The sequence below is a fragment of the Osmerus mordax genome, chromosome 25, assembly GCF_038355195.1.
Source record: "Osmerus mordax isolate fOsmMor3 chromosome 25, fOsmMor3.pri, whole genome shotgun sequence".
Taxonomy (NCBI): domain Eukaryota; kingdom Metazoa; phylum Chordata; class Actinopteri; order Osmeriformes; family Osmeridae; genus Osmerus; species Osmerus mordax.
Window position 1 is genome coordinate 3,743,625 of NC_090074.1, and position 14,264 is coordinate 3,757,888.

The following is a 14,264-nucleotide window of genomic DNA, read 5'->3' on the forward strand; positions in this document are numbered from 1 at the left end:
TCATTATGCCTATGGATGCATGGTTGGGTTTGAGAAGCTACATTTTTACTCTATAGCTGCTGTGTGTGTTTACAGGATCAAGTATCAGAGACCAGCCTCACCTGTACCCAGCTGTGTGTCCATGAAGAGTGACATGTCTATGCTACTCCCATTCAAATTCAGAGAAGGAGATCTTACCACTGAGTCAGGGTAGGAATTAAAGTCTGCTGCAGCCATGTTCACAATTATCAATATTTTTTCAGGAAATATTTTCCTTTATGTGTAAGAAAGTTCTGTGCCATTATCTGTATCTGTTCATCCCAGAAATGATCAGTATTCAGATAGAAACAGGAAGTGGGTGGGGCCTACAACGAATGTAGTTCAGTGTTTTGTGACCATTCAAGGGTTTTTTCTATAATAGGGTAAAGCTGTTCCAAATGCGAGACAATAGAGTAGACTTTAAATCCAGATATTTGAAAAGTAAATATGTAATGAGTATATTAACCTAACTGTCCTACTAATTGAACCACCCTTTATCCAATATTCTCTTTAACTCTTCATGTTTTTATATATTTACTTCTAAACCAATCCATTCTTAAAGTTTTGTTTTGAAGAATGTTTGAAATGATCCGTCTGTGTGTGTTAGAAATATTTCTATGCGTGTTATGCAAGCTAAAAGAATACTGTTGCACAACATATCTTAGAGTGCAGAAAGAAGGAACCCCCCAAATGAAGTCAAACATGCTGACCATTACTTAAACATGCTGACCATTACTTAGACATGCTGACCATTACTTAAACATGCTGACCATTACTTAGACATGCTGACCATTACTTAAACAGGCTGACCATTACTTAGACATGCTGACCATTACTTAAACAGGCTGACCATTAGTTAAACATGCTGACCATTACTTAAACAGGATGACCGTTACCTTTATTGAGCATGTAAAGATTGTTTACTTAGCAAGTAAGCTAAACATATGTCAAACTCCATATTGTGTTGGAACCAGGGTCAAACTCCATATTGTAACTTTCCACTCCAAACTGAAGATATAGTTTTCCACTCCAAGACACACACACGTGCGTGACAACTTTAGGATAAAAGGAGACTGACAGTTCCTCAGACTTCAGACAACTTTGTATCACGATAGACTTGTCTCCTTGCTGCATGCTGCAAGCAATTCAATCTTTCTTGACTCCATCGACTCAACATCAAATTTGTAGAAGGTTGAGGTTTATCACAACTTTGAACCTGGAGAGATACCATCCTATAAGTTTATATTCCAACCCTGCTCCTGGAGAGAAATCCTCCTGTAGACACAAACACCATCTCTAACTGACCTCAATGTGAGTTTAGAACACAGATGTCCCCTCCTAGTGGAAGCCTTCAGTTAAACCAGTTCAGGTGTGCAGTGTGCTGTGTTTTTGTGTCTGTGTGTGAGAGAGACTGGTGTTCATATGGGATCATGTCTCTACAGTCTGCTGCCACCTGGACAACAGGACATTCAGAGAAACACTGACACAAGTACGAGCTTGTTTAAATCTTTCTCTGGTAATTTCAGTACTTTGTCATGACTGTTAGTATTAATGTAAAGAAAATTAACTCCTTGTTCTTCCATAGTTGTGAGTGGACTTCAGAGAGTGTTAGGGACTCATAAAGCCACTATGAAGAGGAAGTTTGAACATGTGATTGAAGGCATCATGACATCAGAGAATGCCATCCTCCTCACCAGTATCTACACTGAGCTGTACATCACAGAGGGAGACAGTGAAGGGGTTAATAATGAACATGAGGTCTGTCAGCTTGAGACGGCATCCAGGATACGAATCGCACACGACACACCCATCAACTGCAATGACATCTTCCAGCTCCTACCTGGCCAAGAGAGACTCGTCAGGACTGTGCTGACGAAGGGCATCGCTGGCATTGGAAAAACTGTCTCTGTGCAGAAGTTCCTCCTAGACTGGGCTGAAGGGAAGGCAAATCATGAGGTGGATGTTATGTTTGTGCTTCCTTTCCGGGAGCTGAATCTGATCAAAGATGTCCGGTACAGTCTCCTTCAACTGCTGAGAGATTTCCACCCAGAACTTCACATGGAGGATGGAGAGATCCTCGCTGTCTCTAAAGTTATGTTCATCTTTGATGGTCTGGATGAGAGCAGACTCCCTCTAGACTTCAGAAGAAACCAGAGCTGGTGTGATGTCACAGAGTCCACCTCAGTGGATGTGCTGCTGACTAACCTGATCAAAGGAAACCTGCTTCCTTCTGCTCTCATCTGGATCACCACTCGACCTGCAGCAGCCAATCAGATCCCTTCTGAGTGTGTTGACCTGGTGACAGAGGTACGAGGGTTCAATGATGCTCAGAAGGAGGAGTACATCATGAAGAGATGCAGTGATGAGATCCTGGCCAGGAGAATCATCTCACACGTCAAGACATCACGGACCCTCTACATCATGTGCCACATTCCAGTCTTCTCGAGCATGTGTGTGACAGTCCTGGAGCACATGTTGAGAGCAGATAGCACAGGAGAGATGCCCCAGACCCTGACTGAGATGTACATACACTTCCTGCTCATTCAGACCAAGATGAAGAACCAGAAGTATCAAGAAGGAAACGGGACAGATGAAGAGGAGCTCTTGAGATCCGACCAGGAAGTTCTCCTGAAGCTGGGGAAGCTGGCATTTGAACATCTGGAGAAAGGCAACCTGCTGTTCTACCAGGAAGACCTGGAAGAGTGCGGCCTCCATGTCCAAGAGGCATCGGTGTACTCTGGAGTGTGCACGGCCATCTTCAAAGAAGAGTCTGTGCTTTTTCAGAAAATGGTGTACTGCTTTGTGCACCTGAGCATTCAGGAGTTTCTCTCAGCAGTCTACACATTACATTGTTACGCAACCAAAAACATGGAAGCCCTGAGGCCGTTCCTACGAAGGAAGACTAAAGCTGAACCTAAGAATCTATCTTTGGAAGACCTTCTGAAGGGGGCATTAGACAAAGCTTTGCAGAGTAAGAATGGACACCTGGACCTCTTTGTCCGCTTCCTCCACGGCCTCTCACTGGAGTCCAATCAGAAGCTGTTAGGAGGCCTGCTGACTCAGACCCACAGGAGTCCAGAGAGCCTGGAGGAGACAATCAGATTCCTGAAGGTGATGCAGAAGGAGAACATCTCCCCAGAGAGGTACATCAATCTCTTCCACTGCTTGATGGAGATGAAAGACCATTCAGTACAGCAAGAGATCCAAGCATACTTGAAGGAGAAGAAATCATCCAAGGCCCTGTCTCTAGCCCACTGCTCAGCACTGGCCTACATGCTGCAGATGTCAGAGGAGGTTCTGGATGAGTTTGACCTGCAGAAATACAACACATCCAAGGAGGGGCACAGGAGACTGCTCCCAGCCATGAAGATCTGCAGAAAAGCTGTGTAAGTAGTGATGTAAACATGCCATTTACATGTCAACTATACACATTTAGTCAAATGCACACATACACACACATTTCGTATGTTAAACATGTCTTTGTCACATGCAGTTGTTTCATGGTTATTATGTAACAACAGACTCTGTGGATGTAAACTCACTGATGCATCATGGGAAGTGGTGTCCTCAGCCCTCACCTCTAACCCCTCCCATCTGAGAGAGCTGGACCTGAGGGACTCTGGCCTGCAGGATCCAGGAGTGAAGCTGCTCTTTACTGCACTGGAGAATCCAAACTGCAAACTGGAGTCACTGAGGTCTGGATTCATTCATTTATTATGTTTAAATTATTTAATTAAGAATAAATAAACATCACATTTTCTGTAATGAGAGTAGGTGATTTGCTCCCTCTTAATTATAATAAGTGTGTAAGTTTATAAGATGATGAACTCTACAGACTCTGGATGAATAAAGTACTTGTTTATACAGCCGTCATTGTTCATTTTAGCCACTAGAGGGAGCAGTGTGCTGCTGTTATTGTGACTGGCCTCACAATGGGATGGGAAGCTCAGGTTCAGACATTTCCAATGTTCAACTAATGGCAACAGTTTAAAGAAAGTTAGTCTGAATGTAATAAACATGCCTTATTATTTCTAATTCTAAAGATATTGCCAGAAGTTGTTATAAATTGCTCAAGTTCCATAGTGACCGTAAGACCTGTTTCAGGTTAGTGCTGTTTGTAATCCTGTAATGATACTTCTACAGGTTGCCAGACTGTCACATCACAGAGGAAGGCTGTGCTTCTCTGGCTTCAGCTCTGAAGTCAAACCCCTCCCTTCTGAGAGATCTGGATCTGAGCAACAGTGACCTGAGGGATTCAGGCATGATGCTGCTCTCTGCTGTACTGGAGGATCCACTCTGCAAACTGGAGACACTGAGGTCTGTATTCATTCATTTATTATGTTAAAATGATTAAATTAAGAATGAATAAACATCACATTTCCTATCGTGAGAGTAGGTGATTTGCTCCCTCTTAATTCTAATAAGTGTGTAAGTTTATAAGATGATGAACTCTACAGACTCTGGATGAATAAAGTACTTGTTTATACAGCCGTCATTGTTCATTTTAGCCACTAGAGGGAGCAGTGTGCTGCTGTTATTGTGACTGGCCTCACAATGGGATGGCAAGCTCAGACTGCTTGATTTACTAAAATGATTATGAAATGTTATGTCCTACCATTTGCCTACTTTAGCAAGTCACAGTACTTCTAAGCCCTGATAGTGTAACTGAGACGACACTGTAAATAATTCCCCTTTTAAGTAATAAGCCCCCGTTCAAGTGTTGAGCATTAAATTAGCTGCACGGTCTGTAGAGATCTTGGGACTAAGCCACTTTTTTGTGTTTTGCTAATGCAGAATTCATTAAAATAAAATCGGTAAAATAGACGTAATGAGTGGCACATAACGTGAGGTAACATGGCATTTTATTGTGTTTGAGTTTTAACTTGTCCAGTGGGGAAAGTCAATTTCTCTTCCACTTGCCCTACAAAACAATCCACTTGTCCCGGACAAGCGGACAAGCCTTAATGTCGAGCCCTGAATAGTGTGCACCCGCAATGACCTTGTCTATTTGAACCTGGCCTTTATGGAACCGCTATAACCATCACAAATTTGTTAGGTTCATTCAAATCAGGTTTTGGACTTAAATCATTTTTCAGTTTCAGTTTTTTTTTTCTTGTGGGCTTTATGGAACCGGCTTCTGGTCCTGAGGTTCCGTAGAACTACTACCACCAAACTGAACACAAACCAAACCTTCCTGAACTGGGGGAAAGGGTCACTCTGTCTAATGAGGGGAGATGCAGCTATGACAGCACCTGCCAAATGAACCCCTGACTCACTCTGGAGGCCCAGATGGATTCTGTCACAACATTGATCCTCTTTCTACAGGCTGTCAGGCTGTCTGGTCACAGAGGAAGGCTGTGCTTCTCTGGCCTCAGCTCTGAGGTCCAACCCCTTCCACCTGAGGGAACTGGACCTGAGCTACAATCATCCAGGAGAAAACGGATTGAAGCTGCTCTCTGCTGGACTGGAGGATCCAAACTGCAGACTGGAGAAACTCAAGTAAGGAGATGTTTGGTTTATATATACCTCTTTATGTAATGTTGCAACACTGAATATACATCTAATTACATTAATGGGCCTTGCATTTCATGATGATACAATACAAATCTGCATGTTTACTATATAATCTACAATATGGTGCAACTATGATTGTAGCTACAATCATAATTGTATTTCCAGGGGTCTGTTTTCCATGCAGAGCTAACCTGGCAAGAGTGCCATACTCTTGACCTGGGGAAAGGATCTGTTAACACAGTGTATGGTTTTATATATACAGACCAGGGGTGAACCAAATGTATATGTTACTTTTAAGATGCATGTTTAAAGTTGTTTTCTCTCTTGAACAGAGATCTTATTGGGATTTTTATTTTTGTTTGAATTGTTTATCAGTTGTATTATTGTTTGTATTGTTTTTATGTAAAGAACCTTGAGCTACAATTCTTGTATGAAATGTGCTATATAAATAAAGTCAGAGTTCAGAGTTAGGCTCAGAGTTTGTAAAACCTGCTTTCTGGAATACACCTCTGATGACGAGATAGAAACAACATGTTTACTTAGAAAATGTCAGTTGCTAAGTCACTTATCAACAGGTGAAGTGTATTTTCATCATTCCTCTGCTTCTCCCTACAGTGTGGATCATGGTGGACAGTGCAGGATCAAACCTGGCCCTAGGAAATGTGAGTATTGACTGCTACTTGGTTCTAGTACACAAGGTCATACAAGGGACAATACCATTAGTGACTTGGACACTCTCAAAAATGGACACACACACACACACACACACACTGTAAACACTACTTTTAAAAGCAGTAATTTAACACAATTATGCGCATCACTACTGTGTGTATGTCTGTGTGTGCTATGTCCCCTCCCTTCACCCTCCCTTCTCTCTCCTCCTCCTCCTCCATTCTCCCCTCCCCTGTCCCCCTCCCCTCTCTCCTACACCTCTCCCTATTCCCTCCCTTCTCCTCTTCTCTCCTCCTGTCCTCTCTTCTCTTCTCTGTTCCTCTCCTGCCTTCCCTTCCTCCTCCTCCCTCCCTTCCCCTCACACCTCCTCTCTTCTCCTTTCATCTCGTCTTCTCCTGCCCTCTCCTCCTCTTCTCTTCTCCCCTCCTCCTGTCCTCAACCCCTCTTTTCTACCCTCCCCCCTTCCCTTCTCATCTCACCTTGCCTCCCCTCCTCCCTGCTCTCCTCCTCCCCTCTCAACCCCTCTCTCCCCCCCTCTGGATTGATGGATAGGAGAGTGAGAGAGTGAGAGAGTGAGAGTGAGAGAGTGAGAGAGTGAGAGAGAGAGAGAGAGAGAGAGAGAGAGAGAGAGAGAGAGAGAGAGAGAGCGAGAGCGAGAGCGAGAGCGAGAGCGAGAGCGAGAGCGAGAGCGAGAGCGAGAGCGAAAAGGGGGAAATAAATCAAATGTGAAGGGAACATGAGGAGGATAGAAAGATGGAGTGATGGGGGCATATCAGGGGGAAGGAGATGAGGGATTTGGAAGGAGAGGTAGCAGGTGAGGGAGGGAGAACAGAATGAGAGAGAATGAAAGGAAGAGAGGGAGAGTGGAAGAGAGGGATGGAGGGAGGGACAGTGAACAGGGTAGGGTTGGAACCAAAATAGAGAGACATTGCGAGGGAGGGTGGAGGGAGACTAGGGGGGCAGGAAGAGGGAGAGAGAGAGGGAGAGAGGGAGGGAGGGTGGGTCGTGGCAGTTTTTGAGACAATCATTTAAGCTGAAGTCGGGTGAAGAACAGAGTTAAGGTTTGAATCCACATTGTCTTCAGACCAACTGTCTCTTCCCCCCAGGTGACAAGAACTCTCCCAGGTCACCCAGACTTCACATCTCCTAGTTAGGTGTCATAAAACTGCAAATGGCTTCTCTACCAAATGGAGTTGAATCATTGATACATTGTATCAAAGCTTTTTAGACAACTGTAAACGTCTTTTAAAACACATTCATTGTACATGAGCCCAAAATGTATTTCATGGGAGGGAGGGATTCTAATGTGAATGATGATGATCAGTAATATATTGTGTCTTGGTCTCCCCCATCAGATGCATGTGAGCTCACACTGGACCCAAACACAGCACACAGAGACTTCTCTCTGTCTGAGGAGAACAGAAAGATGACATGGGGGACAGAGAAGCAGCCGTATCCTGATCACCCAGAGAGATTTGAGGACCGGTCACAGGTGCTGTGTAGAGAGGGTCTGTCTGGGCGCTGTTACTGGGAGGCAGAGTGGAGTGAAGGAGGAGAGGTTAATATAGCAGTGACATATAAAGGAATCAGCAGGAGAGGAGAGGGTGATGACTGTAGGCTTGGATACAATAACAAGTCCTGGAGTCTGAGGTGTCATGATAACAGTTACTGTGCCTGGCACAATAAGAAGAGAACTGTCATACCTGCCCCCCCCTCCAGCTCCCACAGAGTAGGAGTGTATCTGGACTGGCCGGCCGGCACTCTGTCCTTCTACACAGTCTCCTCTGACACACTGACCCACCTGCACACATTCCACAGCACATTCACTGAGCCCCTCTATCCTGGGTTCTGGGTTGACTCCTCAGTGTCCCTGTGTCAGGTAGAATAGCCCACACACACTCTCACAAACTGTGCTCACAGATGTTATTGAAGATTGAACTGTATCCAGTTGTAATTGATATCCCAGTGTTTGTAAATGTTGAATGTTTGTTTTGATTGTTGACAAACAACAATCCTGTCTTTGATCTCAGTTCCACTGAATGTGATCAAGTAAATAGGGAGTCAGGTGGCTGAGCGGTTAGGGAATCAAGCTAGTAATCAGAAGGTTGCTGGTTCGATTCCCGACCGTGCGAAATGATGTTGTGTCCTTGGGCAAGGCACTTCACCCTACTTGCCTCTGGGGGAATGTCCCTGTACTTACTGTAAGTCGCTCTGGATAAGAGCGTCTGCTAAATGACTAAATATAAATATAAATAGTGTCTTAATTACTAAATAAGCAGAAATGTGTGTTTTGGGGGTAAATTGACCAAAGGGGTTAGCATGTGTGTTATGGGGGTAAAATGACCAAAGGGGTTAGCATGTGTGTTTTGGGGGTAAAATGACCAAAGGGGTTAGCATGTGTGTTTTGGGGGTAAATTGACCAAAGGGGTTAGCATGTGTGTTTTGGGGGTAAAATGACCAAAGGGGTTAGCATGTGTGTTTTGGGGGTAAAATGACCAAAGGGGTTAGCGTGTGTGTTTTGGGGGTAAATTGACCAAAGGGGTTAGTATGTGTGTTTTGGGGGTAAAATGACCAAAGGGGTTAGCGTGTGTGTTTTGGGGGTAAAATGACCAAAGAGGTTAGCGTGTGTGTTTTGGGGGTAAAATGACCAAAGAGGTTAGCGTGTGTGTTTTGGGGGTAAAATTACCAAAGAGGTTGTTAGCATGTGTGTTTTGGGGGTAAATTGACCAAAGGGGTTAGTATGTGTGTTTTGGGGGTAAATTGAACAAAGGGGTTAGCATGTGTGTTTTGGGGGTAAAATGACCAAAGGGGTTAGCATGTGTGTTTTGGGGGTAAAATGACCAAAGGGGTTAGCATGTGTGTTTTGGGAGGAAAATGACCAAAGAGGTTAGCATGTGTGTTTTGGGGGGAAAATGGAACGGAACTCTCGCTGAAATAAGCAAGACTTGTCGAAATAAGCCTGGCTTTTCCTTAATCTACCTTGATGGAACACCCCCCTTTTGTTGTAGCGTCTGCTAAATGAATACATGTAAATGTAGTATTTGTTGGTGGGGTAGTAATAATAATAATAATAAAAATAATAATAATAAGACCTTATTTATATAGCACATTTCATACAAAAATTGCAGTTCAAGATGCTTTACATAAAATAAAATAAAACAATAATACAAGTAACAAAAATAATTAAAGTAGTAGTATTTCTTGGTGTGTTAGTTGTGTTTGTTGGTGTGATAGTTGTAGGTGTTGATGTGATAGTTCTGCATGTTGGTGTGGTAGTTGTAGGTGTTGGTGTGGTAGTTGTAGGTGTGGTAGTTGTAAATGTTGGTGAGGTAGTTGTATTTGTTGGTGTGGTAGTTGTATTTGTTGGTGTGGTAGTTGTAGGTGTTGGTGTGGTAGTTGTGAATGTTGGTGTGGTAGTTGTATTTGTTGGTGTGGTAGTTGTAGGTGTTGGTGTGGTAGTTGTAGGTGTTGGTGTGGTAGTTGTGAATGTTGGTGTGGTAGTTGTATTTGTTGGTGTGGTAGTTGTAGGTGTTGGTGTGGTAGTTGTAGGTGTTGGTGTGGTAGTTGTAGGTGTTGGTGTGGTAGTTGTGAATGTTGGTGTGGTAGTTGTATTTGTTGGTGTGGTAGTTGTAGGTGTTGGTGTGGTAGTTGTATTTGTTGGTGTGGTAGTTGTAGGTGTGGTAGTTGTAAATGTTGGTGAGGTAGTTGTATTTGTTGGTGTGGTAGTTGTAGCTGTTGGTGTGGTAGTTGTGAATGTTGGTGTGGTAGTTGTATTTGTTGGTGTGGTAGTTGTAGGTGTTGGTGTGGTAGTTGTAGGTGTTGGTGTGGTAGTTGTGAATGTTGGTGTGGTAGTTGTATTTGTTGGTGTGGTAGTTGTAGGTGTTGGTGTGGTAGTTGTATTTGTTGGTGTGGTAGTTGTAAATGTTGGTGAGGTAGTTGTGAATGTTGGTGTGGTAGTTCTGGCATCAGACATAGTAGTTGTGTTTGTTGGTGTGGTAGTTGTAGGTGGTGGTGTGGTATTTGTGGCATCAGGTATAGTCGTTGTGTTTGTTGTGAAAATGTTTGTCGTAGTTTCAGGATCTGGTGTGGTATATAGGTTTCCAACGGTGACAATCACACAACGCAGCTCAGAGTGAATTTTTGAGCTGTAAAAATAACATTTAATAAAAACAATTGTTAGATGGTAGATTTTTTCTAATTTAGTACTTAAAATGATAGATCACGGATTATAAAAAAATCTGAACTGATAGACAACCACTTGATTTAGTAAAATGGAGACTGACCTGTCATTATTCAGTGCCTGGGAGACGAAGCAGATGGAATGGTCCTGTCTGTCGTCATCTGCTGTTGGTGTCCATCTTATCGTGAACTGTCCAGGTGCAGTCGTGGTCTTTGTAAAATTGTGCGGACCACTGACCAGAAGCTCAGAAACACTTAAAAAAAAACAACAACACATTCCCATAACTATTCTTCTACACTTGGGATATGTAGGATCATTCCTAGACAGGCAGACTGATTGACGTAAAGTACACGCTGCCTCCTAGTGGTGAATACATGAGTTACAGTGTATTTTCCTCACTTAGAATAAAGGGCCTCAGCCCTGACTGAGATCTCCAGTGTGTTGTTGACAGCGACGTAGAGGTGGGTTCCGTAGGCCGGCGTCGGGGACAGGAACCTGGGGAGATATTCCCCCTCAGCACAGGAGGGCACTGCAGCCCCAACTGGAGGACAAGGCAGCCATGAATACTGAGATATACTTTTGTCTCACATGCTACATAGTTGTATACGTTGATAAATGGAACAACCAACCCACACACTCGATGGTTGGACACTTTGCTAATTACGCCCCCCCCTCCCCCCACCTTGCCTGTCAAAGACAAACATGTACCCTACATACTGTAGATAATATCTACCTGTGACTGCAAACTGTACGGGCAACTTGCTGAGAGGGCTGAACAAGGAAGTCCGGTTGGACAGCGAGCCATCCTTGTAGGTCAGGGTTATAGATGCAGTGGGGAAGTCCTCCATCATAAGCTGCACCGCGTACGTGTTTGGAACACTGGAAGTGTTCCAGTAAGATAGCGTGCATGGTGACTGAAAGGTACAAACAATAACGTTTATTAACATTAAGATTAAATGTGAAACAGGCTGTTTCATATGGGAAATTTCACTTGAAGTATGATAATTATATGTTATCATACTATATATATCAACTGTCTGGGTGTGTGCTCCTTGGGTCCTCACTTTCAGTGTAAAAATGCTTGGTACAGGTAGTGAACAATCAGCACACTCCTGGTTCCCTGAAAGACCTAGTCTGCACTGAACCAGGTCTCCATCTGGATCATGGGCCAAAAGCTGAAAATCCCTGGGACAATTTACTGGAACTCTTGAGGGCAGAGAGAGGTAGAGAGAGGTAAAGAGAGGTAGAAAGAGAGGTAGAGAGAAAGTGAACGAGAGAGAGAATTATTTTTTAAGTAAACCCTCGTATTTAGTTCACTGGCTCACACAGATTAATAAAAATGATGAATGCAACTTACAGCAGAAGAGGTATGACTGTGGTCTGTGGGGATCTGTTGGCTGTCCCTGTGTCAGACCTCACTCCCAGATCCACCGTAGTTCTTAGTCTCCATGATATATCCCCAACGTAGGTGGGGATCCAGTTACCACCAGACAGTCTATAAACATGATTGTAAAGTATCTTACAGTTGCACAGGCACGGGACTTAACCGAGCAAATCCTATAAACATTTACAAACATATGCTTGTGTAAAGTGTTCCCAGTTTCATTCAACACTTACTCAAGTATAAAAGGTAGGTTGGTGTCAACATTTCTTATCATGACTTCTTCCCACTGGCACCATTCTCCACTGCTACTGTCCAGGTTATACAGAGCATTGCTGCTAATACTGCCACAATTTCCACTCTGACAATTCCACATGTTAGCCCAGGCTGAAGTGGAACACGTCGAGTGAAGGGCCAACTTGAAGCGAAAGTCCACCTACATCATTCAGCGAATTATTGCAAAAGTGAAACACACTTACAGTAAAATAATAATATTTTAGTTTGGCTTTAAATCAATTAGAGGGCAATAGGTAACATACTGAAAAAGTTGAGTACAGTGTAACTAGCGAGCACACACTTGAATCATTTATAACACATGACAAATATGACATACTTTCGCAACAGTAGCAGGCTCAATGCTAACTACATAATGGGCTTGATTTGTAATCTTACATCTAATTATCAAATAGGCAGTGAAATCCCAGACTGTGCATGAAATAAATGCCAACCAGTTACCAGTATCTTCCATTCAAAAACATGAGTCCTTGTCTGTGTTATTTAGAAGAAAGCAGACATCCACACTATAGTCAGATGTCTGTTTCCACTTTGTGGTCTTACTGTGTAGGATCCGTCTGCGTTGACTCCTTTGGGGTTAAAGGTCATGGTCCCTCCGTAGAAGTGGGAGGCTGAGGATCCAGAGAGCAGCAGTAACAGAGGCAGCAGGATGGTAGAGGCAGACATGGTGCCTACTGTATGCCAGTTACATTCCCGGCTGTGCCAAATGACGTTGTGTCCTTGGGCAAGGCCCTACTTGCCTCGGGGGGAATGTCCCTGTACTTACTGTAAGTCGCTCTGGATAAGAGCGTCTGCTAAATGTAAATGTATGTGAGCACCTCTGACTGCAGCCTTGGCTTTTAAACCAAAAGGCTGAGGAAAGAAAGACACGTTGGAATGGAGATAAACCTTTCTGTGGAACAGGGGCGTCATGGGCAACAACAACAAAAATAGGAAAGGTGATATTCGTGTGATCAGTTTCTATTGCTCATTTGAAGGGCACGTAAATGATAGCCTATAATGTCACAGTATGGGACTATTCACCTTGACGGAAGGGGCGCCTTGATTCTGGTTTGTGAGCTGGGCAGACTACTGCCTGGGCTGGGAAGGTCTTCCACGCAGAAGCACGAGGGGAGAGCAGGGGAATCTATCCAATAGCACCTCTTACTTTGTACAGTATGCTTATAGTCAAATCAGTCACACTACGAAATGCTACCAAATAAACCACAACTTATTTATAATACTGTGAATACATCGTTTTACAGATGTATAATTGCATTTTTTACTGTTCTTTGTGAAATCATTAAGAAAACTAATATAAAACCAGTCTGCACACCGCCAAGGTGAATTGGTTTAGTCTTGACCCTTGGTTGACAGTATTGAGGAATGGGCATGGGCAGCATATATAACAAAATCAGTCTGATGTAATGTTTATATAGCGCAAAAAAATAATTGCTTGCACTAAGTGAGCACGCATCGCCATTGGAAGTCCATATCTAGGCTCCCACCAAACCTAGACTAGCTCCTAGGGGGGGCTAGGGCCGCCACTGAGGTTAAGGCAGTCCTCACAGGCGATTCTAGGTATTAAAACTGGGGGTCCAAAAGAAAAACATGCTCAAAATTAAAATCTTAAAATGTTAAATTAATCATTAGAGTACAACAAACCATGATAGAACATACAACTCTGACATCACTTAAACATTTTATAAAAACACTTCATTGTTTTTTCACATTAATTTGAAAATGTAAATGTTTTCATCCCAACAGTGCATTTGCACCCCCTGTACCCGCGGTAAAATCGCCTTTGGCTGTCCTTATACAATACATTTTGCAACTTTGTTAATGGTTATTTACGAAGGGAGCCAGCCTTTTTATCATTGGTTCCCAATGGGGGTGATGGCGGCAACGTAGTGGCGGCTAACAATCACTGCCACCGCTACGTCGCTACGTCTGCAATCACTGCCACCGCTACGCCATAATGTGGTATTAGAAGCCTGTGTCTTTATTTTAAAGCCAAACCTGAATCTAGGCAATATAAGAAACCCTCGGTTACAACTGTTTGCTTTGTTAGGCGTAGCGACGGTCGCTAGATTTGTTAACATTACCTGTCACTAATCTCCCCCCATAATCTACCTAGCTATCCACATAATGGCAGACGTATAGCATAGCGGTGGCAGTGATTGTTTGCTTTGTTAGGCGTAGTGATGGTTGCTAGCTTTGTTAACA

At 43.4% G+C, this 14,264-nt stretch overlaps 2 protein-coding genes across 3 annotated transcripts; both read left to right on the top strand.

Moving 5' to 3' along the window:
* Window positions 1-1,614: 1,614 nt before the first annotated feature.
* On the top strand, window positions 1,615-8,116 carry LOC136933487 (NLR family CARD domain-containing protein 3-like). 2 transcript variants are annotated; one of them, XM_067228912.1, is made up of 6 exons: window positions 1,615-3,404; window positions 3,540-3,713; window positions 4,162-4,335; window positions 5,344-5,517; window positions 6,148-6,194; window positions 7,560-8,116. In XM_067228912.1, exons 1-6 carry the CDS (start codon window positions 1,648-1,650, stop codon window positions 8,090-8,092), a joined length of 2,859 nt encoding a protein of 952 aa, XP_067085013.1. In that variant the 5' UTR covers window positions 1,615-1,647; the 3' UTR covers window positions 8,093-8,116. The 2 variants fall into 2 exon arrangements, with proteins under 2 accessions (XP_067085013.1, XP_067085014.1); XM_067228913.1 differs by lacking the exon at window positions 4,162-4,335.
* A 1,106-nt stretch (window positions 8,117-9,222) lies between these two features.
* On the top strand, window positions 9,223-10,242 carry LOC136933295 (uncharacterized). The gene is made up of 3 exons (XM_067228610.1): window positions 9,223-9,232; window positions 9,376-10,205; window positions 10,237-10,242. Exons 1-3 carry the CDS (start codon window positions 9,223-9,225, stop codon window positions 10,240-10,242), a joined length of 846 nt encoding a protein of 281 aa, XP_067084711.1.
* Window positions 10,243-14,264: the final 4,022 nt, after the last annotated feature.

Bases quoted from the DNA above. Each gene is read 5' to 3' on its own strand.
- LOC136933487 (XM_067228912.1), top strand. From the start codon at position 1,648: ATGAAGAGGAAGTTTGAACATGTGATTGAAGGCATCATGACATCAGAG. The intron at 3,405-3,539 runs GTAAGTAGTGAT...ATGTAACAACAG, and splicing joins AAGATCTGCAGAAAAGCTGT to ACTCTGTGGATGTAAACTCA. The intron at 5,518-6,147 runs GTAAGGAGATGT...TTCTCCCTACAG, and splicing joins TGCAGACTGGAGAAACTCAA to TGTGGATCATGGTGGACAGT.